This window comes from Onychomys torridus, chromosome 10 (assembly GCF_903995425.1).
Source record: "Onychomys torridus chromosome 10, mOncTor1.1, whole genome shotgun sequence".
In the NCBI taxonomy this organism is placed as follows: Eukaryota; Metazoa; Chordata; class Mammalia; order Rodentia; family Cricetidae; genus Onychomys; species Onychomys torridus.
In genome coordinates, this window is record NC_050452.1 from 38,129,265 (window position 1) to 38,156,975 (window position 27,711).

Here is a 27,711-nt window from a genome sequence, read left to right on the forward strand (position 1 = left end):
GCAATTTTTTAGCCTAATGAACTTATATTCAACAAAATGGACATGTTGGGGTTATTTTCAGTAATTCTGAATACAAATAAAATGATAATTTTTTCTTTTTCAGGAATATGGATGGAATATAGATACCAAGTTCCAGGAAAGTGGTTATCTCTCTTATAGCACCCAGTATCTTGTCAGCCAAAATTTACATGCCATATAACTCACTCTCCCAGGAACCTGATCTTTCAGACTAGTAACACCTTCATCTTTAGTCTTATGAGTTGCTAAATCATATTAATTGTTCCTGAAGTACCTCAAAACATCAGCCCTGCTAAGATGCCTGTGGTGCATTTTTGCAAGTGTTCCTACTCTTCAGAAAACTTTTATAATAAAATTATACCCCAAACTATTTATTATTTGTTTTCTTGGATTCCTCAAAATTTGGTGAGATATTCTTAATATGAAAATACAATATACCACACTAGCTTTGCTAATTTTGCATAAAATTCTTATTCTTATTCTCTTTTAATGTGACCTTTTAAAAGCTTTACAAAGATCTGAATTTCCTCAGCCTAGGGGTCAGGTTTTTTTGTTTTGTTTTGTTTTTTAGAAGTTTTCAAATTAAAAAAAGAAAGTTAATCAACAAGTAATTAATGCAGCAATACTTTTGTAGCAAGATACACAAGTGATTCCATTAAGTGTTTGAGTAGCTTCAGACTTTTGTAGCACATTGAATTTGCATATAATTTATGAACAAAGTTGTGAGGATTCAATGATTTCATATATTCTTATGGAAAGATAATTCACGTCTTGGAAACTTCTTCCACTCCTTTTTGGTATATCCTTTTAACCTTTAGATGAAAACCTTTTATCTGCATATGAGCACCTCCTTAACGTTTATTTCGGAAATGGAGATCTCAAAGGAATTCCAGTTGCTATAGGGACAATGAATGAATGATGTGATTTTTTTTTTCCCCCCATAAACAAAGAGGTCCAAACAGCATCCTGGCAAAGGCATGCCTTAGTGTACTGCTTCCCATCTGTGACACTAATTGTACCCACATTCAGGGAGGAGTCATGGGAGTGATGACAGCTTTCAATGAATATTATTTATTAAATAATTTATTTAAAAAAATCTTAGGGAAGCAGAAGGGCACTTCCTTTAGCCACATGATATTGTCATACTTCCAAAAATGAATCTATATAAAAAGACATTTAACAATAACAGGAAGGTACAGAAAGTGACTAGGACAGTACAAGCAGGCAACGGTTAGGCCCTGAGAATAACAGTTGATAAGACTTCGCTGTAGACATTGACTTTTAGCATTGAGATTCATGAAGGCAATTCCACATGACTGGTAGGTGACAGCTTTCAGATGAATATAGAAGTTTTGAAAGACTTCAACGAGAATACATGACCTCCCAGTAGCAAACTGACTCACCTGGTGTAAACTAGCTTCTAGGCACTAAATGAAGCAAGTGTCCATGATGTGTCACAGCAGGAAACTTGCTACAGACATTTCTACCATTAAATATGTTAATTTTTTTCTAAGAGCTTGGGAGTCCCACTGGGCATAACTTGTATCAGTCTCAACCCAGATCTCATTCTGTAGAGGCTACAGTGCAGACAGGCAGTTGAGCACTGTTAGAATTATGAACTCTCAAATGGTCTCTGGGAGACGGTTTTGAAGATGATTATCTCACGGTGGTGCAGGTATCATCAGTTTTGGAACTCGGGGGTTGCTCACAGTCTCTAGGCTCAGCTGATTGTGTTTCATGACCTATTTGTCCATTTCCTGATTGACAACACCTGCACATGGGGAGCTCCTGTGTCATCTCATAACAGTAAACAGCAGAAGGCATCCTGGTGCTGTTGGAAACACTAGCCCTCTTCTCTCCCTTTCCTGCAAAGGCTCTATGCTAACCACCTGCAGTCAGGGACCAAAGCCTTCTTCTCATGGGAAACAAAACGTTCTTGGGGATTTGTCTTTAAATGAACGAGCTTTCCTAATAAAGAGAGTTTTTTGTTTGTTTGTTTGGTTTTGGTTTTGGCTTTTTGAGACAGGGTTTCTCTGTTTAACAGCCTTGGTAGTCCTGGAACTTGATTTGTAGACCAGGCTGGCCTTGAACTCAGAGATCTACCTGCCTCTCCCTCCCAAGTGCTGAGATTAAAGGTGTGAGCCATTGTCTGGCTATAATGAACCAGTTTTAAAAGTACCTTTTTTTTCTTAAAGAAAATTCAGGTTGTATCTTACTTAAAGCATCTTTCAAATGCATGAGACTTACCTATAAAATAAGTATATTTCAAATGATAATTGTTTGCATTTATAAGACAATTAAAATTCCTTTACAAAATTTAAAAAAGTCTCATAAAACAACATATGATCCTGAATTAAATATTCTACTTCCCTGAACTCTGCTGAGGTCAAACACTATCCCTTGTTCACAAATGTGCACACAGCTATACAATTGCAGACATGGTGTTGTTTTTCCATGCCTAGCAAAATGCTGATATGCCTTGTACAGAAACGCAAGTGATCCTCACTTTTGAAAGACACCTCTTCTGAATCCTTCCAAATTTGAAAGGTTTCCCACAGGGCTAAGCAGGGTATCCTGTGCTTTTAACGTGCTAAAAGTTCAGGCATCTTCGTGGCTCCTAGTTCCGAGCAGCCGAGGTCAAGCATAGTCTCACATGTAGGTAAGTTTTCTGGCTCAACTGCACACACTGTTGTTGACTTCATTGCAAGGGCAGCAGAAGGGCCAGTCATGGGTCTTCCTGAATGGGCAGCTGATTGGCTAGCACACGTAGATGCCACCTGATTGGTCTTTGCAGTCCCTCTCCACTTCTTGAGAGCTTCTGCTCTCTCCTCTGGAGCTAGTCTGTCAAAGCACTTGGCTCTCAGAATTGGAGATGGAAACACAGATCCCTGAAGAACTCGATATAGAAACCTAGGTTACAAAGACCACCACAGCGTTAAGTTCACTTCCAATGCATCTTGGGACCCATTGGAAATATTAGCCAGTTTTTTTAAAAAGTAAAAGGGTCTGGGAGGCACTTGGCTTCTGAGATAGAGGAAGGGAAGTAAGCTATAAAATAAAGATTAAAATAATATTAAACTTGGTGTGTGTGGGGGGCGAGCCTATATAATTCCAACACTTGGAAAGTTAAATTAGAGGGATAGCCATGAGTTCAAAGCCAGCTTAAGCTTGACAGTGAGTTCCAGGTCAGCTTGGGCTGCTATGCAAGACCACGACTTTAAAATTCAATAATTAAAGATATTTAATAAATTAATATTTGTAAGGCACTCAGCAAACAATAAGAACTCATTCTGCTTGCCAAATAAGCATAAGGGCCCCCTCTTCCATTGTTACAATGACAATAAATTTCAGCATGAGTTTTATAGGGAAAGCTTTTGAAGCAGAGAAGATTCTTCTGCATAAGTGAAGCTGGCTCCTGTTAGCAGATCCATATTGCCCACCGGAAGCTTCTTTTGCCATGAGACAGATGGTGTGCACTCTAACAATATAGCAGGAGAGCCTTTAGGAAGAGAGAAGGCTACGTGGGGTTTGCTCCTCTGCCTTTGCCATATGGGGATGAAGCTTTAAGATTATATCCTCGAATGAGAGTCACCAAACCTGATGGTTCCTTGATGTGGGACTCCCCAGCCTCCAGAGCTCTGAGTTAGTACATTTCTGTTTGTGAGTTACCTAGTTTGGGTATTCTATGGTAGCTACAAAACACAGACCAAAGCCAGGGCTCAGGGGACGGCAGAGAGAAAGATAGGGCATGGCAGGTCCTTGGATAAGCCCATGAGGCAAAGTTTCTTTCTTCCTGTGAACTGTCAATCAGATTGGACTTCTCCATGACAGGGAAATAGATGTCTTCACTTGCTTAATTTAGTCCTGTTCTACGGGAAAATTGAAACCAACATTGTAGCTAGTGTGTAGGCTGGCTTCCTCACCACTGAGCAGGGAGGTCTGCCATTCACTCTTCGGATGAAGCCTATGATTCTATATACTTACTCTCTTGAGGAGAAAACAAATTCCATTACCTGGGTAGAAGAGCTATGCAGGTGGTAAGGACACAAACTAAGTAGAACACTGGGTCCAACATGTGCTTCTGCATGATCCAGTAGGGGTTGGAGGGTGGGTTGCAAGTTACACACAAGGCTCCAAAAGCCAAGGCAAAGAAAAAGTAGGACAAGATGCTCCCAACCATGACCAGCATGTGGATCCACGTCTGTAAGACAAGAAGGGCCAGAAAACACATGCTTACTGGTGGCGCACTGCAACCCAGGAAAACCTGCTCCATTAAAGAAACAGAACAATACGTTCTGAGTGGCCCATTTTACAGACCATGCAAGACACAAGATACCAAGGGCAAAAGGGAAGCGCATCATTCATGAGTGGCTCATGCCACTGTTTGCAATCTATAAAATTAAACCAAAAGCCAATGGGCGATTCTGCTGACCGGGTCAGTTTGTACTGTCCATGTGCCAGGAGGTGTTTGGATTTCCTTTTCCATTTTTTTATATAGTCACTTGTTAATTTGATTATGAAATCACTTTTATTCAGTAATCTTCAAAACTTAAGCCATTCACATACATGTCTCTCCTTCCTTCTTTCCTTTCATGTTTTTCTTGCTCAAATGCTCTCTCTTCTATTTAAGGCCTAGTCTAGTTTTTCCCCCTTATTATGTGCAAGTGAGACGGTGATGTCACAGCCCACAGTTGTAAAGGAGTTGGCACAAGGAAGTGAATGTGGAGGACACTGGGTAAGACTGCCCAGGAAGTGACAGGTGACCACAACACAGTGAACAATGTGAAGGACACAAGGACACATGTTTCGGGAGTTCAAAAAGGCTGACTTTCTTAAAAAGGGAATGCAAAGTGCCTGAGCTCTGGAGCACATCCTCTGGAGGAGGGACACTTCTGTGAGCTGCATTTCTCTGGGGACACCACTGCAGGTTTAGCTTTCTTTCTCCTTCTTGGAGAGAACACTGCACACCGAGCACAGTGTTGGCAACATGTTCCTCCCATGCTAAAGCCTGTGACCGAAGCCAGGGAGACAGGATCTGATCACCAGCAACTAGGACTGTAGCAATGAGGCAAGAACAGGAGCAAATGCATGCAGTCGGTTCAGACCGCTGTGTATCCTGACAAGCATATCTGTTAGTTTCTGTTCTCTGGCCCTCCAGTGACTCTTTGGGATTTTGTTTGTTGGGCCATGGTTCCCCAATATAATTTTCAGAACATTTCTACTTGCATAAGTTATCCAGAATGGACCGTTGTTTCTTTCTTCAGTGAACCCCAACTGTATACATGATGTGTCAGTTGCCCTGGACCAGACAAACCACAGAGCCTGCGGTATGTCTTTGGGTAGAACCCAAAGTATCGCTGACAATTGTGTAAAAGTTCAGTAGTTGCTCAAAGGAAAACAAACATGGTTTTTGAATTTCCTTTTGCTAATCTGGTCTTGGCATATATTAACATTTTAATCACATTTGGGGCTTAGAAGATTTGGTTATAGGTCATTGTGCATAAGCAAAGCAAATTATGCCAAAAATAGATATTTGGTCCTACTTTATGACTTCTTATAAATAATTTGGTAATATAGCATTGTATATTTTGAACCATAACTTCATCCAGTGAGTTCCCATTTGAAATCCATTTATTTACCCTGATGATAAACATACTCCTGAAGTGGTCAGGTGTCTACCTACTCACTGACGAGGGTTTTTTGAACACTTATTCTGAGTCAGTCTTATCTCTCACAGTAGTTTATATGGTGAACAAAACAGGCCAGAACCCTGAACTTACACAGATTATAGTTTGGTGCAGAAGATAAACATGAACAGCATACTCCCATAATTAAATGAATAACTATAAATTATTTTTAAGCTTATAAACCAAAGCAAGAGAATAAAATGAGATACCAGGTGATACAGGGAAGGTTCTAGAGGAAGAGAGTGCTAAGGTACATAATGATTTAAAGTAATATTTTGAAGTTGGTAAAAATTCACGAACACAAGGGAAAACTAAGTCTCTCTACTGACAGATAACAGGAAGTAGCGAGGTTCTGATGTGATAATAAGCTCCACACATCAGAGAAGGTGAATGAGGGAAAACATGGTGCCAGCCCTTGAGAAAGGAAATGAAGCTGGGCATAGGTTAAGAGTTTCATTGTACCGGGCGGTGGTGGTACACGCCTTTAATCCCAGCCCTCGGGAGGCAGAGCCAGGCGGATCTCTGTGAGTTCAAGGCCAGCCTGGTCTACAGAGCGAGATCCAGGACAAGTACCAAAACTACACAGAGAAACCCTGTCTCAAACAAACAAACAAACAAACAAACAAACAAACAATAAAATATCACTGTGTGAGGTCTGATGAGCTTTATTAGGGTTTTCAAATTCATCCTAAGCATAACAAAATATGAAGGACCTTTGCCCAAAGAAACAAAAAATATTTTGTATGACCACAGGGCATAAAGTGCTCATTTAGTAATGTTAACAGAGTGAGGTTATGGCACAGAATGTTGTGGATTTTTGTGCAAAGACATCAGCTTGGTCTAAAACCTACCAAGCACAAGCTGGGGTTTTCCCGTCCACGGACCCACACCTCTATGAAGTACCCACCAGTGACAGAAACAAAGCCACACACAGGTACTTCTTACTTTCCCTGGACTCGGCATCACAGCACCCAGTGACCCTCAACTTTGCACTAAATGACCCTTTCCCTACAGCGCCGTTACAGTTATCAGCGCCGAGCTTACAGCCGCAGAGGGCTTGGCAGGTCTGAGGCTAACAGAAGACACACCCCCAAGCAGAGGGAAAACACTCACCAAACTCTTGCTTTCGATCACCAGATGGAGGAGAATGATGAGCAGAGCTGCTGTGTTCAGGGGATTCCCGAACGTAAAGATGTCAATGTCAGAGCCCTGGTAGGCCTTCAAGAAGAGGACAACAGGTGTTGAGCATGAGGCACTGCACACACCTGGTGGTGTAACACCAGTTTCTCTATAGCTCAAATGTGACTTGAATACTCTCTATAGCAATTCAATTAACTAACCAGTCACTTTGGAAAAATGAACCTTCTCAGGGAAGGGCCCGACTCTCCCAGATAGGCTATCTATCTACGTTTTGAATCTCTAGGTGGAATTCTCTTCATTCTGGATCATCATTGATCTTTATTGTTCATAGACCAGCTCCTAAAGGCACACCAACACATCAAATACGTTGCGCTTAAGGAATCATTGCAGCAGCAGTTGTGACTATCCTAAGCTTACACTGTAGGTAAATCTCGCTTCCCTCTCACCTATGCATCATGAAGTCCTTGTGCCGGTTCTCAGTTCTCTGTTCTCTCAATCTCCTTTTCTGAATGCACGTCCAGTTGCTTTGTATAATTTCCTCTTGCAGAGCAAGATGGCGAGAATTTTCAAGGGAGCTAATTCAGGTAATTTCATTGGAACACAGCACAGAAAGTGCCCGTCTAGTGGGTATCATCATTTTTACCCTCAATGCTATACTCTGTCAACATACTCTGTGACCACACACTCATTTCTTTCTAGAACAAGGTGCACACAGCTGCGCAGCTCCAATGTGCTTGGTGCCAGCCTAAACTTTCAAAATGATCTCTTATGTGTTCTTTGCTTAGTTCGTTTCTTCTTAACTCATTTGTAAAACGTGGTTTTTATTAAGTGATGAAGATATTTCTTTCAGGCACCTAAATTTAATATTCTGAGTCTCAACTGATAGAATTAGCCCAATACTCACTAATAGAAGATCTTCTATTTCTGAAATTGCTCAAGGATTTTTGGCTAATGTATTTATTTATATGGCCAGAACTTAAATTTTATTTAAGCCACTGACAAAAATTAACAGACAACTTAGAGTTAATAAGAGACCCAAGAGACATCACCTAAGTACTTAACTGACTCCATTATGTAACATATTGTGAGGGGTTATACATCAGTCAGCTGACAGCCAACCGGAAGCTAAGTACACAGAAGCACCATCAAGTCAGTAAGGGCAAACACAGGAGCAAACGAAGACTTACAAAGTAAGGCACAAAGAAGCAGACCAGACTTTGATAGAAGGCATCCAACAAGGTGATCCAGAAGGTGAGGGGTAAGTACGCCTGGAAATGAAACACATATTGGAGAAAGAGAGTAATATTAACAATGGTCAGAGCAAAATAACCATCCTCTGGTCCTTCATTCTCTATTTCATGATGCCTGGTAGAGGAATGCAGGCAGTGAGCTAAGACAAGTTCACTGTCGGATGTGGCGGGAAGAGTAACAAACCAAAGGAAATTTTATTCAACGTACCTGATCCATTTTTTAAAAAAACAATCTAACTTTATTTTTAGCCTTTTGAGAGTCTTCCACACTGATTTCCAGAGTAGCTGGAGCAGTTTGAAATCCCATGAACAGTGGCTGGAGGTTCCTTTATTTCCCCCGAATCCTCCCCAGCATTGGTTTTCAGCTGTTTTCTTGCTCTTAGCCATTCTGACTTGGGAAAGATACATAAAGACATATGTGTGTGTGTGTGCGCGCACACATATACATACATATATATGTATATATGTATATATGTAACAATAACAACTATAGGAAAAGAGGTCATGATTTTGAGAGGAGAGGGGGTGAGAATGGGAGAAGTTGGAAGGAGGAAAAGGAAATGTAATTATGTTTTAATTAAAAAAAAATAAAATCTATTTTGTCATAGATCAACATGTGTGTATTCTCGCATGTGTGTGTTGTGTGTATATGTGGGCACAAGCATGAGTGTGTGCATATATGCATTTGTGTGCCTGCACACATGTACTGTGCTTGTGTGTGAACATGTGTGTTTGTGTGCATGTGTGTGCACAGTGTGAGTGTGTGTGTTTGTGTGTGTGAGTGTATGTGCACAGTGTTTGTGTGTGTGTACATGAATGTGTGTACACAGTGTGTTTGTGTGCATGTGTGTGCACAGTGTGAGTGTGTGTGTTTGTGTGTGTGAGTGTATGTGCACAGTGTTTGTGTGTGTGTGCATGAATGTGTGTACACAGTGTGTTTGTGTGTGTGTGTGTGTGTGTGTGTGTGTGTGTGTGTGCTTCTCCTTCTTGGGACTTACTGAGCTATGGGCTACACATGTAAAACATGTACTCTGCCACTGAGCTACACCCCTAAGTCCTTCTGGATCTAGTAAATACCTGAAGCAGGACTAGCTAGTTGTAGTAACTTTGCATGTCTATTGATCAGAAAGCTCTATTCAAATACCTATCCAAATCCATCACTTTTCTTTGCTTACACTCTTCCTCCCATCCCCCATTACCATCAGCTCTATCTATGAATGACTGGATAGCCACCTTAATGACCTGCTATGCTTTCCTCTGTAACCCTCAACCAATCTTTCTGTGTGTTACAATGTGAATATAAAATCTCCTCCGATCATCTCATGTCTTTTAAACTTGACCCCAGTGGCTGGTCCTGTTTTGAGAAGTTTTGAAATCTAAGAGCAAGACCTGGCTGGCAGAGGTAGGCTACCTCAGCTCTTCTTCTCCCTGCCCAAGTGCTGAGACTTGACTTTTTCTGTACATCTGTACCCCCCCTCATTGCTCCCTCCATCCTGTCCCTTATAACATGGCCAGTTACAAATAAATGTAAGGTAAAATAAATCCTTCCTCATTGATAGGCTCTGTCAGGTATTTGGTTATAATAACGAGAAAAATGAAAAGAAAAAAAAAGAGCTACAGAACTAGCAGAAGGTTCTTGGGAGAAGCACTAAAATCATCAGGGAAATGCAGACTAAGACCAATTTATGATTCTATTTCCCATTAGTCAGAATGGCCATGACCAGGAACACAATCGACAGCAGAGGGTAGTGTGGGTATGGGGAGAGGGGCATCCTTATACACTGTTGGTTGGACTGTAAATTAGTGCAGCCACTTTAGAAATCAGGCTAGTTTCTCAAAACACTGGAAATAGAACAAGTGTATGACCCAACTCTAGGACTCCCAGGAAAACCCCAAAGGACTTTACATCATATTTCAGAACTATATGCAAATCCATGTTCATTGCTGCTGATTCACAATAGCTAGAAAACAGAACTAACCTAGATGCTCATCAACTGATGAATGGATAGTGAAAATGTGGTGCATGTTCACAGTGAATATTGCTCAGCTGTACAGAGAAACGAAATCATAACATCTGTAGGTAAATGGATGGAACTTCAAAAAATGATACTCAGTGAAGTCACTCAGGCTCAGAAAGACAAATGTCACATTTTCTCTCTCATGTGGTTTCTAGTGTTGACTCTTGTTTTGTTTGATTAACTTGGAATCATGTGGAAGCCAGGTCATGAGAAAGGACATTGAGTAGTGGACACATTAAAGGAAGGAAACTGGTAAAATAAAAACCTCTGGGACTGGAAAGATTGAAACATGGAGTGGGACGGGGACGGGGAAAGGGTGAGGGAAAGATTGACCAAAATGAGGGGTGTATGGAAACGCTATAGAGAAACCTACGAACTTGTAACCCAGGTAAAAATACAATCAGAAGGAGAGTGTACACAGGTTCCAGGAAAGAACAGGGTGTGCTCTGAGTTAAAGGGTATAAGTGGGGATGGGGAGGGGGAGACACTGGAGCATGGGGGTAGAGGGTGATTCAACCAAAACTGAAGATGAAGAAGTCTTAAGGAAATACACTCCTTTGTAAGCTAATTTAAAAATAAATTACACATTTTTAAAAGGAATGTGAACGAAAGTACCCTGCTGCTCCCAGAAGGCATAGTTTACTAACTGAAAAACTCAGTGCCAGGCACAGGATACTTTCCAGTGAGTTCTTAGTCACAGAAGTTCCAGGGGCCCCCAACACAACATAGGCTACCACCATTGCTCTTGGTTGTCACCATAACTAGATGGTAAGAGCCTATTGCTGAAGACACCACTCACTTTGGCTACAAGGCATAACTAAACCAACCTCAACTGAGCAGGAAATTTTCTCTTTACTGGCTATCTTACACAGTGCCAGAAGATGCTATGCAGGCTTCTGGAGGGGAGATTGGCAGGGTGGGGGGAAGAAATCAATGATCTCAGCCAGCATGGGAGAGTACATTCTACAATGCCATGCTGCATACTAACAAAGTATTCACTGATGCAATAGTGTCTTGACAGTTTTGGGGATAACCAACCACTTTCTGACTGGCTGTCTGTATGCTCCAGAGGAGCTAGTTCATGCTTGGCACTGTAAACCTGGGAGATCATAGGTTCTAACTGGGAATCTATTCTTGTTATGTTAAATATCCATGCTGTCGTATTGCATTCTATGTTTATGTTGATATCTACAAATGTGTGCTGCTCTCAATTTTGGTCAGAGGCAGTGTTAAGAGTGAATGCAGAAAATCTTCACTGCTCTAATTGCCAAGTATATGTAACTCTGAGTGCTCAGCTATGGATGAATTATCTACACCAACTTTCCCTCATCTAGGGCTTAAGGAACATCTAAGAGGATTGAGTAGGATGAATGTAAGAGCTGGTGAATGAGGAGAGCTGGGAAATGGTGGCTTCTGGATACGACATGGTTGTTGGATGCATCTCCCCACAGCAAGTGTAATTACATCCATAAGATCAAGACCATAAAATCCCACAACAGAGGGGGGAGGGTCCCTGAGGCTCCATGCCTAGTAGAGGAGCTACTGACAGTAGATGGCTGCTGAGGAAGTCACTCTACTTTGAGGACAAAGATACTACTGGATAGCATCATACCCATGTGCATATGGGCAGTACTAATTGGATTGGGATTACCAATAACAACAGAAAGGTGGAAAACATGGAGTTAGGCGGGAAACCAGGTGGGAGCACTGGGGGAATCTGAAGTAATGATGTGAGGATATGATAAAAATACATTGCATAAATGTACAGTTGTTGAAGAATAAATAAAAATTATATATATATATATATATATATATATATATATATATATATATATATATATATCTCCAGTACACAGTACCAGCCACTAGATTTTTCCAAAAATATGTTGGCTCATGACATCTTCCTAATTGATCAAATTGCCTCATTCCAGTCACTCCAATGAGTCCTACTGCATCTCCAGTATAATTGAAGTTCCTGTCCGTGACATATCAGGTCCAATTTGATCTTCCCATTGGTTATGTTCTCATTTTCATACCACAGCATGGAAACAGCCAAACCTATTCATTTCCTCCAGGCCATCCTCCCTGCTGGGAGTTCTTTCTTAGGCCTCCCATGACTGGTTCTAATTTTCTAAATCTGGAATACCCTCTCCTCATAGAGACACATCTAACTAATCTAAAGATATGTCCACCTTGTTATTTACCAGCATGGCATCACAGACAGTCTCTTCTATCAGGAAAACTTCTAAGCATATTTTGGTTCTCAAAACTGATTGCAAGGTTCAGAGTGGAACTCTAGCTCTTGTATTCAAGTGATTAAAACAATGCTTCACACAAAACAGGTACTCAAGAACTATTTATTAGGTTAATTCGCTTTTCTTTATTAATGTCCCTGTTTCCTAGCCAAAGTTTGGAGAAAGAGAAAGACCAGGAGGGAGAACAGCCAAACAACTGAAAATGGGTTCTCACGCCAGCGTCAACTCTGATCGGATGGTGACGTGTGTGCAGATGGATTCTGAGGATTCGTCCAGACCCGGTGTTTGAAAGGAAGACCATGGCTTCTTTCACAGGCAAGAAAGGAATTACAAATATCATAGTCCTGATAGTGCCTTTTCTTAACATGCCCTTCTTGGTCTTTTTTCTCAAATATAAACAGAGACAGAAATGTCCTTGGGAAATCTTACTCTCTCCTAAGAACAAAGCTTTATTAATATGCCCATGACTAATATATGTTCTCCTGTTTTTCAAAGGACTACACTTTGAACCTTTATATAATATAGTTCTCTTTCCGTCTTTGTCCACTACAGAATCAAACAATGAAGATTCATTGCTTCCAGTTTATAGTTCCCTGCTTCTTCTTTTATTATTTCTCTCCTGGAAATGATAGGGACAGTCAGTGTCTCTCTTCATTCAAGTGTTCATAAAATCCCAGCAGCAGCATGGGATAACAGGAGAAGAAAATATTTCTGAGACAAAGGGACACCCAAAATGTCATTGGACCAGAGTGACTTGAAAATAAGTTAAAACACAACTTCACACTTCTAGGGTTGATTGAACCTACAGAATCTCATGAAACTTAACATTCAAACATGAAGCAAAGCCAGAAACGAAGACCATGAGGGAGGAGGAACAGTGGAGAAGAGCCACAGATGTTGGGAAGGGAATCCTCTGACTGTGCCCATCCACGTTCATAGTCTTTGGAAGAGACAGATTCTGAAGGGAGCTGTAGAAGGCCAGGACATGACCCACATATAACACAGAACTTCCTTGGAGGTCAAGTCCAAAGAAAGGACAGATCCTGGGAGGGAAATGCAAAGGTACCACCTTTTCCTCATGTGTCTGTACTGGGACTCTGCCCAGGAGATAATGCTTCATCAAACTGGTGAGCTTACAGAACACTGTGCACAAAGAAATAACCTCAGGAAGCAATGAGCTCAGTTCTCCCCAAACAAGACTGAAGTAGTCTCAGTCTACACAAACTGGCCTGTAACCCTTTTCACCGAAAGCCTCCTCTCCACTCCTTCTCCAGAGGACACAGGACTTAGCTGGGGCCTGGGGTGCAGGACTGTGTTCAGTGGTTCCTACCATACAGTCTGGCATCTGGACTTGAACTACAGGCAGACTGGACAGCTTTAGGGAAGTTCACGTAGTTGTTTGGTTAGAGTGGACTGTGTGTTAGCAAAGACTTATGTGGATCTCTTCCTCCAGCAAGCTGAATGTGTGACTCTGCTTTGTTGGCTGTTCCTGTTAGGTGTGGACACTGAATCATCCACCTACTCAGATATGAGTCAAAATAAAGTTTAAGAAAAGGAAGGCATCAACTAAAATCTCTTACAACAAATTTCTGTTTCCAACCCGATTGCTCAAAATAAAAATACTGAGCTCTTAACGGGGCTGGAATCGTTACATGTGTTATCTTCCTTAGTCCTACAGCATTTCTAGAAGGTAAGCAAACTGAGACACAAAGGGACTTAACAAGGTCACACAGCAGCGACTCAGACGTAAACACACCATTATTCCCACCCAACGCTGATCCATGCCAGTGTCTTCAAGGCAGCCCTTGGGGACCAGCCACAGATTTCTGATGGCTAATCTCACTCTGCTTTGCCCAGTGCTTCCATAGAAAACCCACCCATTTACTTCAGCTATAGCCCTGGGAACGACACCTCCCCCCGCCCCCCAGAACTGAGCAACAACAAGAAGACATTTCTAGCTCTGATGATAGAGACCAGAGAAGGTGAATGACAAGCTCTAGGCTAGAGGAAAATACACTGCTCCCATTGCCCTGGATTTTGTAGCTGTGTGTGTTCATACGTTTCTCTTTTTCTCTAGGTTAGCCTGAGCGGTTTCTTTCTTCTGTTCCTTTTTTTCCATCTTCTTTCTTTACCCTTCCCCCTCTTCCTTCTTCTCTTTGTCCATTACAAATGTGAGAAAGCAGACAACCAGCATTCTCCATGCTGGAATATGTGATCACCTGGGGTGCTCAGCATTGCCCATACATAGGTGTCCAAGGCTTCTTGCCTTCTTCTGTTGGGAGCCTCACAATGCTCCTACAATAACACTTTACATTCTGACCTAAACACCACAGTGGGAAGCCCAAGGACTAAAGGGACCATGAGAGCTCTTTCTGCTGCACAGCATAAAGGCACACCGCTTTGACCTGGATGTTGGGATTAACTGTCACACTCGCCAGCTCAGCATCTAGAGCAGCTACTAAAGGCGACTGCTTGTGCTTGACTTGCATCCCCTACAAAGTAGAGAAAATGGCAGACCTGCTCTTGCAGGATATTGGGGCATTAGATTATGTTAAGCACTTAGAACAGTGTCTTCCATCCTGTAAATTTCCTGTTACAACCATATTGGCTATTATTAATCTTGCAAAAGATGAATTGGAAACAAGAACATTTAGACAGCCACCCCAGGTGATAGGCTATCCTGCCTGCTACCCACAATCCTCCAGGGAAGAGATGATCATCAAGTGGTAGAAGCAGAGAAGCAGGAGAGGAGCCAGTGCTGAGCCAGGACCTAGAGATCAGTGGAGTGGAGATGGGAGCCATTCAGATCACTTCTATATTATGTGACACCAGACACTGAAGAATTAACTTGAACTTGGGAACCAGACTGAGCTGGAGTCACATCCTGGTTCTCTCATTTATTAACTCTGCCTATTTGGGGGAAATTAATACATTTGGGCTTCAGATTCCCCATTTTGGAATGGGAAAAACACTAGATTCTGTCTCAAAAAGTGTCTGTGTGAAGATAAATGAGGAGGGAACGTTTGCTGGGTCACAACAGGTTATGAAGTGGGGTTTAACAAATGTCAGCTGTCACTAGCAAGGAAGCAAACTCTGAATTTCTTCTGATAAATACATAAGAACTTGTAAAGATTTATGTTCACACTATAGGCCACTGAATTAACATCTGCCAAGTGAGTATAGATCAACGGTTCTCAACCTGTGGGTTGTGATCCCCTTGGGGATTGCATATCAGATATCCTATAGAGCAGATATTTACAGTACAATTCGTAACAGTAGCAAAATTACAGTTATGGAGTAGCTATGAAATAATCCTATGGTTGGGAGTCACCACATGAAGAACTATATAAAAGGGTCCCAGCATTAGAAAGGTTGAGAACCAGTGGACTAGAGCATTGAAAGCAAGAGGGCATGTTAAATTGTTCTGACTATCCTGTAATATGTGGGCCTGGCTGACTGGAAACACAGTGGCTTTCACCATGACATGCATCTGCTGACATGTTTCTGCCTGAACGCTTACCTCTGATTGCTGACCACTCTGGTAAAGTTCAGGCAGCTGCAGGAGGGTCTCCGAGGATACATCCTTCTCCAACACGCCGTAAATGATGGGGGGAACAGATGTGAAGAGGAGGTTGAAGAAGATCAGAACCCAATAGTCAGTCATGGAGGTTCCTGAAAACCCACAGAAGAACTGGTACCAGAAAAGGAGGTTCACATAGGCCTGGGGACATGAAGAGAGACATTCAGAGCTTAGAGACATCAGTGTACACTCAGAACACATCCCACACTGCACGTCTGAGTCCTGGGCCTTCAGCCTCTCTTCATCTTTGTCAACTTCAGATGAAGAACACAACTGGTCATGGAGTTCTTTAATTTTGTTTGCTTTTTAGTGAATATCTTAACAAATTACACACATACCCTCACCAGTACTATGTGGTGCTGGCAGTATTCAAACTAACTTAAATAATTTACAAAGAGTTCATTTAATCTTCATAACAACTTGGGAAGTATTATTGCTCTCATCTTACTAAATATTTTTATACCCTCAAAATACATATATGCAAATCTTAGCCTCCAGTGTGATGGTGTTAAGAGGGGTGGTCAGATGGTAAAGTTATGAGGTCATCATGGTAGAGTCCATGTGCATGGGGTTAGCAATCATATAAAATGAACCTCTGAAGGCTTTCCTCTCCCCAGAGAGGATGTAGTCAGAAAGGATCATTACCAAAGCCCAACCACACCCACTCCCTGATTTCTGACCTCTGGCCCCTAGACTGCTGAAAATTCCCATTGTTATTACTGTGGTACTTCATTATTGCAGGTTGAATAAACTAAGCCATTGAGACCCACAGAGAATAAGAAATTTGCACAAAGCTACCCAGCTACTTATTTGCCATATAAGTGGCAGAGTTGTAGATATTTTTGCTCTAGATAAAGAGAACCAAGACTGTTGTTCGAATGTTAAACTGTCTTATTAATAAAAAACCTAGTACCAGATATCAGGGTGAAAGCTGAAAGATTGGAGAAGCAGAACAGCCAACTACTAGTTCTTACCTCTACAAAACCCTCAGCCTAAAGAGAGTGAGTTTGTTTCCTCACGCCTTGTATACCTCTCTCTGCCCTGCCATATTATATCCTGGTATTAAAGTCATGTGTGCTTCCCAAGCAAAGGCACGAGATCTCAAGTGCTGGGATTAAAGGTGTGTGCCACCACTGCCATAGACACCTCTATGTCTAATCTTGTGGCTGGCTCTGTCCTCTGATCCTCAGGCAAGCTGTATTAGGTTACATAATATACTACCACACAAGATGAGTGTCTGGCTGAGAGAAGGCATACCACACATTAGTTTTTCCACCTTTCTGCCGAGCCATTTCTTAGTAGTTAGATAGAATGATGCCAACAGAATGGCCAACGTCCAGTTATCTTGAGATAAAGACCAAAGCATGGGATTCTCATGCTAAAATCAGATGGTCCCTAGACGAGGAGGCAGCTACCCTAGAGGTCAGTCTTTCCCCCGGCACTGTGTCTTTAACTTGGCCAGTGCAGCAAAACCCCTTTGCTTTCAAGCAAAGGGATGAGCACTGGACTGAGGTCCTGGGGCTTGTTTCTTATTTCAGGGGATATCTGCTGTTTGACTGTCATTTTCTGCACACTCTGGTTTCATCCTGTGTACAGTCGAAATTACATTACCTCAGGACTAACCATCCAAAATGTTAGGGAGTGCCCACAACCTGTGATGAATCTAACATATATTAAGAAATGGGGGGGGGGTGTTAGTTATTTTAGCAGTCTGATTACTACTACTACTACTACTACTACTACTACTACTACTACTACTATTACTGCAAGGTTTATAGCTCATGCTTGCCTCCAGTTCTGTCTAGGGCAGCCACCTCCCCATGTTTCCCAAGGAACCATCCAATTTTAGTCAAAGAAGACCTTAAACTTCTTTTACTGTGTGTGTGTGTGTGTGTGTGTGTGTGTGTGTGTGTGTGTGTGTGTGTGTGTGTGTGTGTGTTGTGGTTTATGTGCACACACTGTGCGCAAGTGGAGACCAGAGGAGGGCATCCATATCCTGCTCTATCACACTCTACCTCACTCCTTTGAGACAGGGTCTCTCACTGGCAATCAGTTAGCCCCAGTGAGCCCGACTCCACCCACAACAGCGCTATGGTTGCAGGAGCACATGAGCAAGCCCAGGTTGTTAACATGAGTTCTGTGGATTTGAACTCAAGTAATCTCCTCTGTCCAGCTCTTACCCACTGCACCATCACCTCAGCCTGACCTCAATATTCTGAACCTCCTGCCTCTCCGTTGAGGATGTGAAGACACCAGCATGTGCTGACACACAGGCAGTTTCTGCATGACAGGAATCTAGTACAGGGCTTTGGGCATGCTACACAAGCATTCTTCCAATTGAACTTGCACCAAAGAGCAAGATACTGTTGTCACTAGCACCGTGGATGCACCACACCACCTTAGCACAGGACCATGAAACTTAGGAAGAACTTTCTACGTACTGCTCATGGAGAGGCATTATGGTCAGTTACTACAAATCTATCCAGTTTGGATACATGTAGTTTGGGGCATTACTCTAGGGTGTGAGCCCATAGTATTCATTAAGTTGTCCCACATCAAAGAAACAGTATCAGAAATGAAGCCACAAAAGACTTCTGGTCCTCACCCAGTTCTCTGTGACTTATAATGTAATTCCTGATTGGCTAGGTAAATAAAGGGCAGACAATAAATCTGGACTGTAAGTGACTATCTGTATAGACAGCAGAAAGTCATCCTTCCCCCTGGGATGTCCTGACTACTCACTAAAAGCTCTCCATCTCTAAGAGCTATGGTATCACTTCCTAATATTTGTGTTTCTTGAACCTTGGGTATAATAGGGGCTAAAAACGGGTGGTAAGGATGGCTTGCATCATAATAATAATAAAAGTAGAAAATGCAAAGATATTGGCAGGGGGAAGTCTTGAGAGAGTTCTAAACCCTTTCTAAATGTCCTTTCTAAAATCCATAGACCATAATGTCTCAAAACTTCCCATGTCAAGCCAAAGATTTCTCTGGGTAGAGATATCTGATATTTCAAATATTTTTGTAAGATATCTATTTGTGATAAATGTGCTACTTTGATTTAGAAAAGAATTGAGATCTTTCTAGAAGTTCATTGTATACAAGAGAAAAAAAACCCTGTCTCCCAAACACAGACCTAAATGACACATTGAGGCATATCCTGAAGAGGAGAAATGCATTTCTCCTAAAGATGGTATTTCAGTGGAGTGATCCAATGCATGTCCCCTACTAATGTGCTGTGCTTTGAAAGACCAGGAATAAGTGCAGTCTAAAGACAAGGATGCAGCCGCACAGTCCACCTAGGAGAAAGATGAGTCAGCCTAGGCCAGCACGCCTATACAAGAAAGAAAGCTGAAGTCCAGTGTTTTGTTGTATGTCTGCAATCCTGGTGCTTAGGATGCTGAAGAAGGAGGATTATCACAGATTTGAGGTAAGCCTGGACTACATAGTAAATACCAGGACATTCAGGGCTTCACAGCAAGATACCACCTGAAAAAAATGATAGAATAAAAGGAAAAGAAGGAAGGAAGCAAAGAAGGAGGGAATTAGGGGAGGGAGAGAGGGAAGGAGGGAGGGAGAGAGGGGACAGGTGTGTGTGTGTAATATAAATGGAACAAGATTAGACACCAGGATTTCCAAGTAATTTCTGATTATTATTCCAAGTAATAATACACTAAAGTTCCATGATCACAAAATATCTACTAAGCATAAATAGACTTTTATGGGCTGGGTAGAGAATTCTTGTAATTGGGTTTTCATCTCTAGATCTCTTTGATAGAGTATAGGAGCCATTATGTAGGAGCAGTAGATTTATTTATTTACCCATTTATTTACTTATTTGCCATCCACAGTACCACAGAAGCAAACCTTTTCATTTTCTACCAACAACTTGAAATATTTCAAATCTTGCTTGTCACTATTTTTTTTTATAGAAGGTCAAAAATCAGATTTTAAATGAACCAGTCAGGCCTTAATGGAATATAAATGCACAGGGAGCAGAGTGTGCTAGCAGACGGGCAGGCCTCGCAATTTGTTGTCAACAGTTCAAACACACACATTCCCGGATCATCTCTGAGAAGTCATTAGAACAGCTTCCGGCTGTTGTCCAGGTACTAATGAACACAGCTAGTCATCCCTCCCTGAGGCCACCAGGAGTAGAAGGTTGGACTGGAGACAGGGTGGCAAATCCTCAGCAGGTACATACCACATTCTTGTAGAAAAAATAGAGAATCATGTTGGAGAGTCGTGTGTAACACCAGTGCCCGTGCACAAGAAGGAGCTTGCTGAGATGCCTGAACTGAGAGATGGCGAAGTCACTGGCCATCACAGCCTGCAGAGGAAACAGGGAGAGAAGACTAACCTGAGCAATGGAACATGCTAGAACACACACACAGCCTAGCAGGTATAACCTCACCATCAGTTAATTTACCTCCCAAGTAGATCCAAAAAGAGAGACTATACATATATACATGCATATACATACAGACATTTATACATATACACACACACACACATACATACACACATACACACACACATACAGAGAGACAGACACAGGCACATCTTCCTCATTCCCAATTTTCATGTCTCCTTTCCTTTCCTCACCTCCCAGTTGTCTATATATTTCATGTCATGTATTCAAATCAGAGTAGATTTCTTTTTAGTGAGAATTTAACAAACCTATCACATGCCTACAAAGTGCAATCTTACGATGTACATAAGCTTATTAAAAACAGAACACACGAACACAGCAGACAATAGTTAGAACCACATATTATTCACAAGTGACCAATGGTGAAATGGATGAAGGTCCAGCCTCTCACTCCTTACCCCACAGCCCCACTGTCCCACTGAAATCTTATCAGTGAGAAGATTTCCCTTGGTAGGCAGACAGCCGTTGTAGTCGGGTGTGTGTGTACTCACCTGCATGCCTTCTTGACCTGAGACACCTATGCCAATGTCGGCCACTTGGATCATGCTAACATCATTGGCACCATCACCTTTACAAGGCAGAAGAAAACATGAGGCACACGTGAGGAGAGGAAATTGCAAATCGAGTGGCTAGTCAAGAGAACACATGGGCCCTTCGCGGTTTATCCCACTTTCCAGAGTTACTTGGAAACTCATGAAGTAGAATTAAATGTAGTATCTCACTGCCACCAGGAACAACTCCAAACCCAATGTTGTCTTCAAATCCTTCGTGTTGTGTATCTTGGGGTTCTATTGCTCTGCTAAACACCAGGATCAAAAGAGCAACCGGGAGAGCAAAGACCTTGTTTCACCTCACAAACCGCAATTTGTGATGGAGGGAAGTCACAGTTGGAACCTGGAGGCAGGAGCTGATGCAGAAGCCATGGAGGGGTGCTGCTGACTGTCTCTCTTCCTAGCTTGCTTAGCCTACTTTCTTATACACCCTAGGACTTATTTCCCAGGGGTGGCACCACACACCATGGGCTGGGACCTCCCCCCAAAAAAAATCAATCACAAGTTAGGAAAATGCTCGATAAGATTTGCCTGGAGGCAAATCTTTGGGACCCATTGTCTCAATGACGAATCCTCTTCCCAAATAACTCTAACCTGTGTCCAGGTGACAATAAACTATCCAGGACACCGTGAGACCTTCTTAGACTAGACCCTTCCCCTTTTCACATCATCACGCTCCTTTCAATTTTCCAGACACATCCTGCTCTTTCTGGAGGCTACACAGGCCATTTCTCTGCTTCTGTGGCACTGTTCCTGTCAATCCCATCTCGCTGAATATCACTTACCAAGGCTTTGCTTACATGTCATTTTCTCTAGAAAATCCTTCTCACATTCCCCTTAAGTCAGCTGCCCTGCTAGGTGCCAGAGCCACCCTGTGTGCCCCTGTCCTCTCTACCACACGGTTTCACAGTGCTGTCTAGGGTCACCAATCTACTGCAAGACTAGTTTATTAGGATGCACAATATATCACCACAGAAGCCTCTTCAGATATTATATTCCTTCAAGTAATGTCCCAAAAGGGCTGCTGACTCTGAGCCCACATGGTTTGTTAGGGTGAATTTATGAATGGGAAACTGGCTGAGGCCTGGAAGTCAATATCTTATCTTCCCTACCCTCAGTGATTGGTCAAGATGGGCACTTGATTTAATTAATGCAAAGTCCAAGGGTTTGGCTTCAGGTACATCTTAGTCCAGGGATCTGAATCATTCATTCATTTCCATGTATAAACAACAGAATGGTTGGACCAAATTCCACCCCATACTAGCTAAACACTCATATGTGTCAGAACTTCAAGGCATGCTGTTCTCCCCATTGAAACTCATTTGTTTGATGTTCTTAGAATGTCAAACCTTTAACACTCACTGGACCTACAGTTCACTAATTTTTATGTTCAATTCTTCCTTGCTAAGTTTCAGATTTTTATTCTAGTTGGACACTTGACATCACTGCCAAGGCATTTGAAACTTTTCAAGCTAAGTAAGTTTAAGACCCCACCCCTGAAGGTCTGCCTCCATATCACCAAATGTCAGACCCCACCCCTCAAGCCCCTGCCTCCATATCACCAAATGTCAGACCCCACCCCCTCATGGCCCTGCCTCCACATCATCAAATGTCAGACCCTGCCCCTCAAAACTCTGGTCGTCCAATTGACAACTCTTCCTGTCATGGCACATACCCAGTTCATCAGCAAATACCAACGGCTCTTTCTTCACAGCATGCCTATTGTCTGACCATACTCTACTTCCTCCTCCTCTCTTCCTATCTGGGTCCAAGCCACCACCGTCTCTTGTCTGAATTATTTGAACAGCCTCCCAAATATTTTCCTTATTTATGTTCCTGTAGCATGTTTATTCTCACACAAGGGGCAATTAGATCCCTTTAAACACAAGGCAGATCCCACTTCAGATCAACACTTTCCATTGGCTCCTTCACTTCCTTTTTCAGATCAAAGCCAAAATTTTACAATGTCCTTCAAGACCTATGTGATCTGGCCACGCCCACCTGGCTCCTGCTCAGTCAGCTGCAGAAAACATTCTCCAGTCTTCCTTGCCCTTAAATGGCACACCCCATCTTTTGGCTTTTCCCTCTCTGTGCTGTCTGCTAAGAACGCTTACCCCTGATCTCCAGCGGCTCTGCTACCATTTCCTTATGTCTTTACTCACAGACAGCCCGGGGAAGCCAGTTCTGATCTGGGAACCAAACTTAAGATGGCAAATCCTCCCTCCCCCTTTTTTTCAATACCATTTGTTAACTGATATTTTCCACATTCACATTGAGTTGTTCATGCATTTGTGCTACTATGTACCCTTCTGCTGGATGTAAGCTCTATAAGAAAGTTATCAGTTACAGTTATCACTTTATAGCTGTTGTCTAGGAAGGGGAGCCTGGTACAAATATGCTACTCAAAAACTACTCATTGAATGGGTACATTATTTTTTTTTTAATTCCTAAATTTAACCTTCCTGAAGGTAGAATACTGAGGTTTTCAGTTCCCTGATTCAGTATTTAACTCTAGGTAAGTTGATTTGGGGTCTAAGACATAACTCAGAATACTGTTCTCTGTGCTCCATCCCTAACACCAGGTTCACAGCAGGCGATCAGAGGCAGGGCGGGAATAAAGCTGTACAGACAGAAGGTGAGTACAGCTGGAAAAGGAAACACAAAATTATAAGGTTAGACAGAAGGAAGGTCAGGCAAAGGATCAACCCCTGGGGTCGTACAACGGAGAGTGCCAGGCAGGGTGCCCACCCTCCCACCTCCACTCACCAATGGCCAGGGTCATCACGTGGAGATGGTTTCGAACCAATTTTACCACCTCGCTTTTTTGAAGGGGCGTGGCTCGGCAGCAGACCACAGCCTGGCACCATGCAGTCAGCTCCAGGAACTGCCTTTGCAGACTCTCCTGCAGGGCAAACTCTAGAGTCTTGCCAGTGATAACGAGGCCAGCGCGTCCAGAGTGTTGGGGGTCAGGAGGCCGACGGAAGGAGTTCCTTAGTGGTGCTGGCTCGGGAGGAGCTTGAGTTCTCTTCTGAAGTTCTTTCAAAATTGCACTCATCAGCATCTCACAGGCTCCCTTGAACAAAGAGGGAGCGACAGTTAAACCTTGGGGCGCCACTAGAGAGCCAGCTCAATCTTTCATTCTCTTTCTTTAGCCGTTGCTGTGTCAAGGCTGCCTTGGGTAGTGAACCATGCGTTACTTTCAAGGAGCCTACTTCACAACCTCTCAGTTTTGCGGCTCTTCCATGGGCTTCTGTGGGTGTGAGGCCAGGTAAGAAGGAAGAAGCCCCTCGAACACAATTTTACAGCTAAGAGGTCTATGTAGGATGTAAAATTCCATCACAACAGTCCCACACAGGCACCCTGATTGGTGGTTCAGTCTCTGTGAGCCCCTATGAGCCAGGTTAGTTGAATCTTTGGGTTTTCTTGTGATGTCCTCGACTCCTCTGGCTCCTACAATCCTTCCTCTCCATCTGTCCACAGGATTGCCAGTGCTCCATTCTGTATATGTTACAGTTGTGTAGTTTGTGTGACTCCTAACAATGGGCACATGGCTGTCTCTGACTCTTTTGCTGGCTTTTGGGACCCTAATCCTCATACTGGGTTGCCTTGTCCAACTTTAATAAGAGGGGAGGTACCTTGTTGTGGGATATTTGAGCAAACTTTGTAAAAATGTGTTGCTGTTTTATCTTACCTGCCTAAGGCACCTGATTAGTTTAATAAAGAGCTGGATGACCAATAGCTAAGCAGGAGAGGTTAGGTGGAACTTCCAGGCAGAGAGAGGAACTTGGGATGAAATCTAGACAGATGTCAGAGAGACTGAGAGCAAGTTGGATGTACAGAACGGAAGAGAGGTACACGGCAGAATGTAGATAAGTAGAAACAGTTTAATTTAAGTTATAAAAGATAGTTAGGAACAGCAAGCTTTCATAATTAATAAGACTCCGTGTCATTATTGGGGGGCTGGCAGCCCAAAAGAAAGTCTGATGGGAAAGCCAATTACAGTGCCTAGTCTCACTGTAGCTTGATAGGCCATGTTTGGTTGATATCCATGGGAGACCACACTTTTTGGAAGAGAAAGAGAGGAGGAGTGGATATGAGGGAGCAGAGGGGAGGTGGGGCAAGGAGGGAGGGGAAACTGGGGTAGGGATGTAAAACATAACAATAATAAAAATCGTTTAAAAAAATTCCATCAGGTAAGGATTGTCTCTTCCCCGGAAGTGGATCACAAGAGACCTGAGGTCTCATCGCACCAGCTCCTAGCTTGGCATTAAGCAAACACAGAAACTCTCTGAACCTCAACTTCCTCATCTGCAGAAGGCGCATGCTACCTCCATCCACACTGCTTTGAGGACCAATCAAAATACAGACATTTCAACATTTTCATCTTCTTTGTGTTTAACACATTATCTACTCATTAGTGTTAGCTGAGAAACTGTATCAGAGAACATTCTGGGCTTGGGAGACAGCCTCACAAAGCTTGCATTCTGGTCAGGACATTCTTCGTGATGCATATCACATCAGGTCTGTGTGCATCTGCACTCTGCATGACACAGGACATGCTTTAAGGGGAGTCATCCCTTCTATTCTCCTTGGGGTTTGTTGTTGCTCTTCTGGAGACAACCTTGGGCCTTACACATGCTAAGCATGTGCTCTGTGTCTGAGTTGCGGCCTCTGAGCCTAACTCACTTTATAGTGAAAAAGAAAGCCCATCCTGCTGGAGAGACAGCTGAGCAATGCAGAGCATTTCCTGCTCTTGTAGAGGATCAGAATTCAGTTCCCAGCACCCACTAGAGGCCCATGAACACCTGTAACTCAAGTTTCAGTGAGATTCAACATGTTCTTCTCCATTCTGGGTGCACCTGCACTAACACATGCATAAACTCACACATGTACATGCGCGTACACATGTGCATGCGTGCGCACATGCACACACACACACACACAAACACACACAAACACACACACACACACACACACACACACACACACACACACACACACGCAATTTAGGCCCATCGAATACTCATTAAATATTTACTGAGTGGATTCTACTCAGGATGATTAATAATAAACTTACTCAGAAAGTATTGTGTCAAATTATCACTAAGACTAGATCTCAGGTCTAGGATTGGGAGACTTAAGCCTACATGCCCATCTTGAAATAGTTTGCTGATTCAAGAACATACCATGAGTGATTTTTTTTAACTTGTAAGTGCTGCTTTACCAAGCATTTCTTAACCCACAATAAAATACAAGGAAGAAAGAAAAGATAGGAGCAGATACGGAGGCGTGATGCAACAAAGATTTAATGATCATATTATGTACAATCATCACGAATGTAGTTTGAATAGTGCTGGGCCTTTAAGAGGTGCAGCCCTGTGGATGGTCATGGGGTCATGACTACCCATGTGAAGGAGTGGGTACTGGTCTTTCACAATGGGTTAGTCTACTAGGTACAGATAGTTCCTCCAGAAACAGATGGGGAAAGGAGTTGGCCTGGTCTCTCCTTACTCTCTTGCTTCCTCTCCTCCCATGTGAGCTTTTCTACCACTCACCAGCTGTGCACATATCCCCATGTAATGCTCTCCACCATGGGACACCCACCAGAAGCTGTGAGCTTTCAAACTGTGGGCTAAATAAACCACTTACCTTCTATACAGTACTCAGCCTCACAGATTTTGTTATAGTCCCACAAAATAGACAGTCTAGATCCAGCTATAAAATGGAGCTACCCAACTACCTTGACCTTTGAACAAATTTGATCCTATATACCTCTAAAGCCATGAAGGAAAAGTCAGACATGCTAATTATAGACCAAAATTACAATAGTAAAAACTATATTTGCACAAATATTCTTTAGTTTGGTGAAATTAATATGGTAAAATTTAGAAATCAGTATACTTAGTCTTTGAAAAATCAGAATATTTCATATGAGGTGGTGTTTATAGTGGAATATAATACAACTATAACAATATAAAATGGTCTTTGTAGACTTAATATTATACGGTAGAGTTTACAGTCTAGACAGATATTCTTCATAATATAGTTGTGAATCACCTGCAGCTGTATGATTACACATAGATGTTTAATCTATGAGGGTTTAGTTTTTTAGTAGTATGTACACCCATGTGCATACACATATATACACATGCATACCCAAATACAGTCATGCACACGTATACACACACACACACACACACACACACACACACACACACACACATACAGTCTTCACTATTCATGGAATCCAAGTTCGTGAGTTTAGATGCTTACCACCATTATTTTCAACCTGTACTGTCAGGCTTTTGAGTCATATACTGCCAAGAAAAGAGTGCCAGTTGGGTCATGTGATACATGCCCTGTAGTGGGTAGCCATTCCAGCTTTGACCTGGAAGTTCCGACCCCCACTGAGGCTTTGGTAATGCTCACACCCACAAGGTGGGGCTGAGAGAGGACGTTGAAGACCTGAGTTCCCAATGCCAGGGCGCTCTTGGTTCCAGGACCCTGGGCCCTGGACCCTGGAGGTAGACCAGGCAGAGTTCTCCAGAGAACACTGCTGGGCTGCGCCATACCTTTCCCAGACCCTGCAACCTACCTATCCCTTCATTTGTAAGTTATGCCACGAAATAAACCTCCCTTTTAACTACGTGGAGTGGCCTTAATAATTTCACCAATAATGCCCTCTCAGCAGAAGCTGAGCAAATGGATACATTACAATTTATTACTATTATTATTTGGTTTTTTTTTTTTGAAATAGAGATTCTTCATGTAGACCTGACT

General features: G+C 42.5%; 1 protein-coding gene across 1 annotated transcript in view; it reads right to left on the bottom strand.

Moving 5' to 3' along the window:
* Positions 1-2,116: 2,116 nt before the first annotated feature.
* Positions 2,117-27,711, bottom strand: part of Atp10d (ATPase phospholipid transporting 10D (putative)) — an 87,176-nt gene continuing 61,581 nt past the window's right edge. Inside the window, exons 16-23 of the mRNA XM_036200141.1 lie at positions 23,698-24,004; positions 20,872-20,948; positions 20,153-20,278; positions 15,889-16,089; positions 8,033-8,113; positions 6,819-6,923; positions 4,032-4,219; positions 2,117-2,928 (exon numbers count right to left, since the gene is read on the bottom strand). Of these exons, the coding sequence (XP_036056034.1) occupies positions 2,601-2,928; positions 4,032-4,219; positions 6,819-6,923; positions 8,033-8,113; positions 15,889-16,089; positions 20,153-20,278; positions 20,872-20,948; positions 23,698-24,004 (1,413 nt within the window). The 3' untranslated portion in view covers positions 2,117-2,600. The remainder of the gene's footprint in view (positions 2,929-4,031; positions 4,220-6,818; positions 6,924-8,032; positions 8,114-15,888; positions 16,090-20,152; positions 20,279-20,871; positions 20,949-23,697; positions 24,005-27,711) is intronic.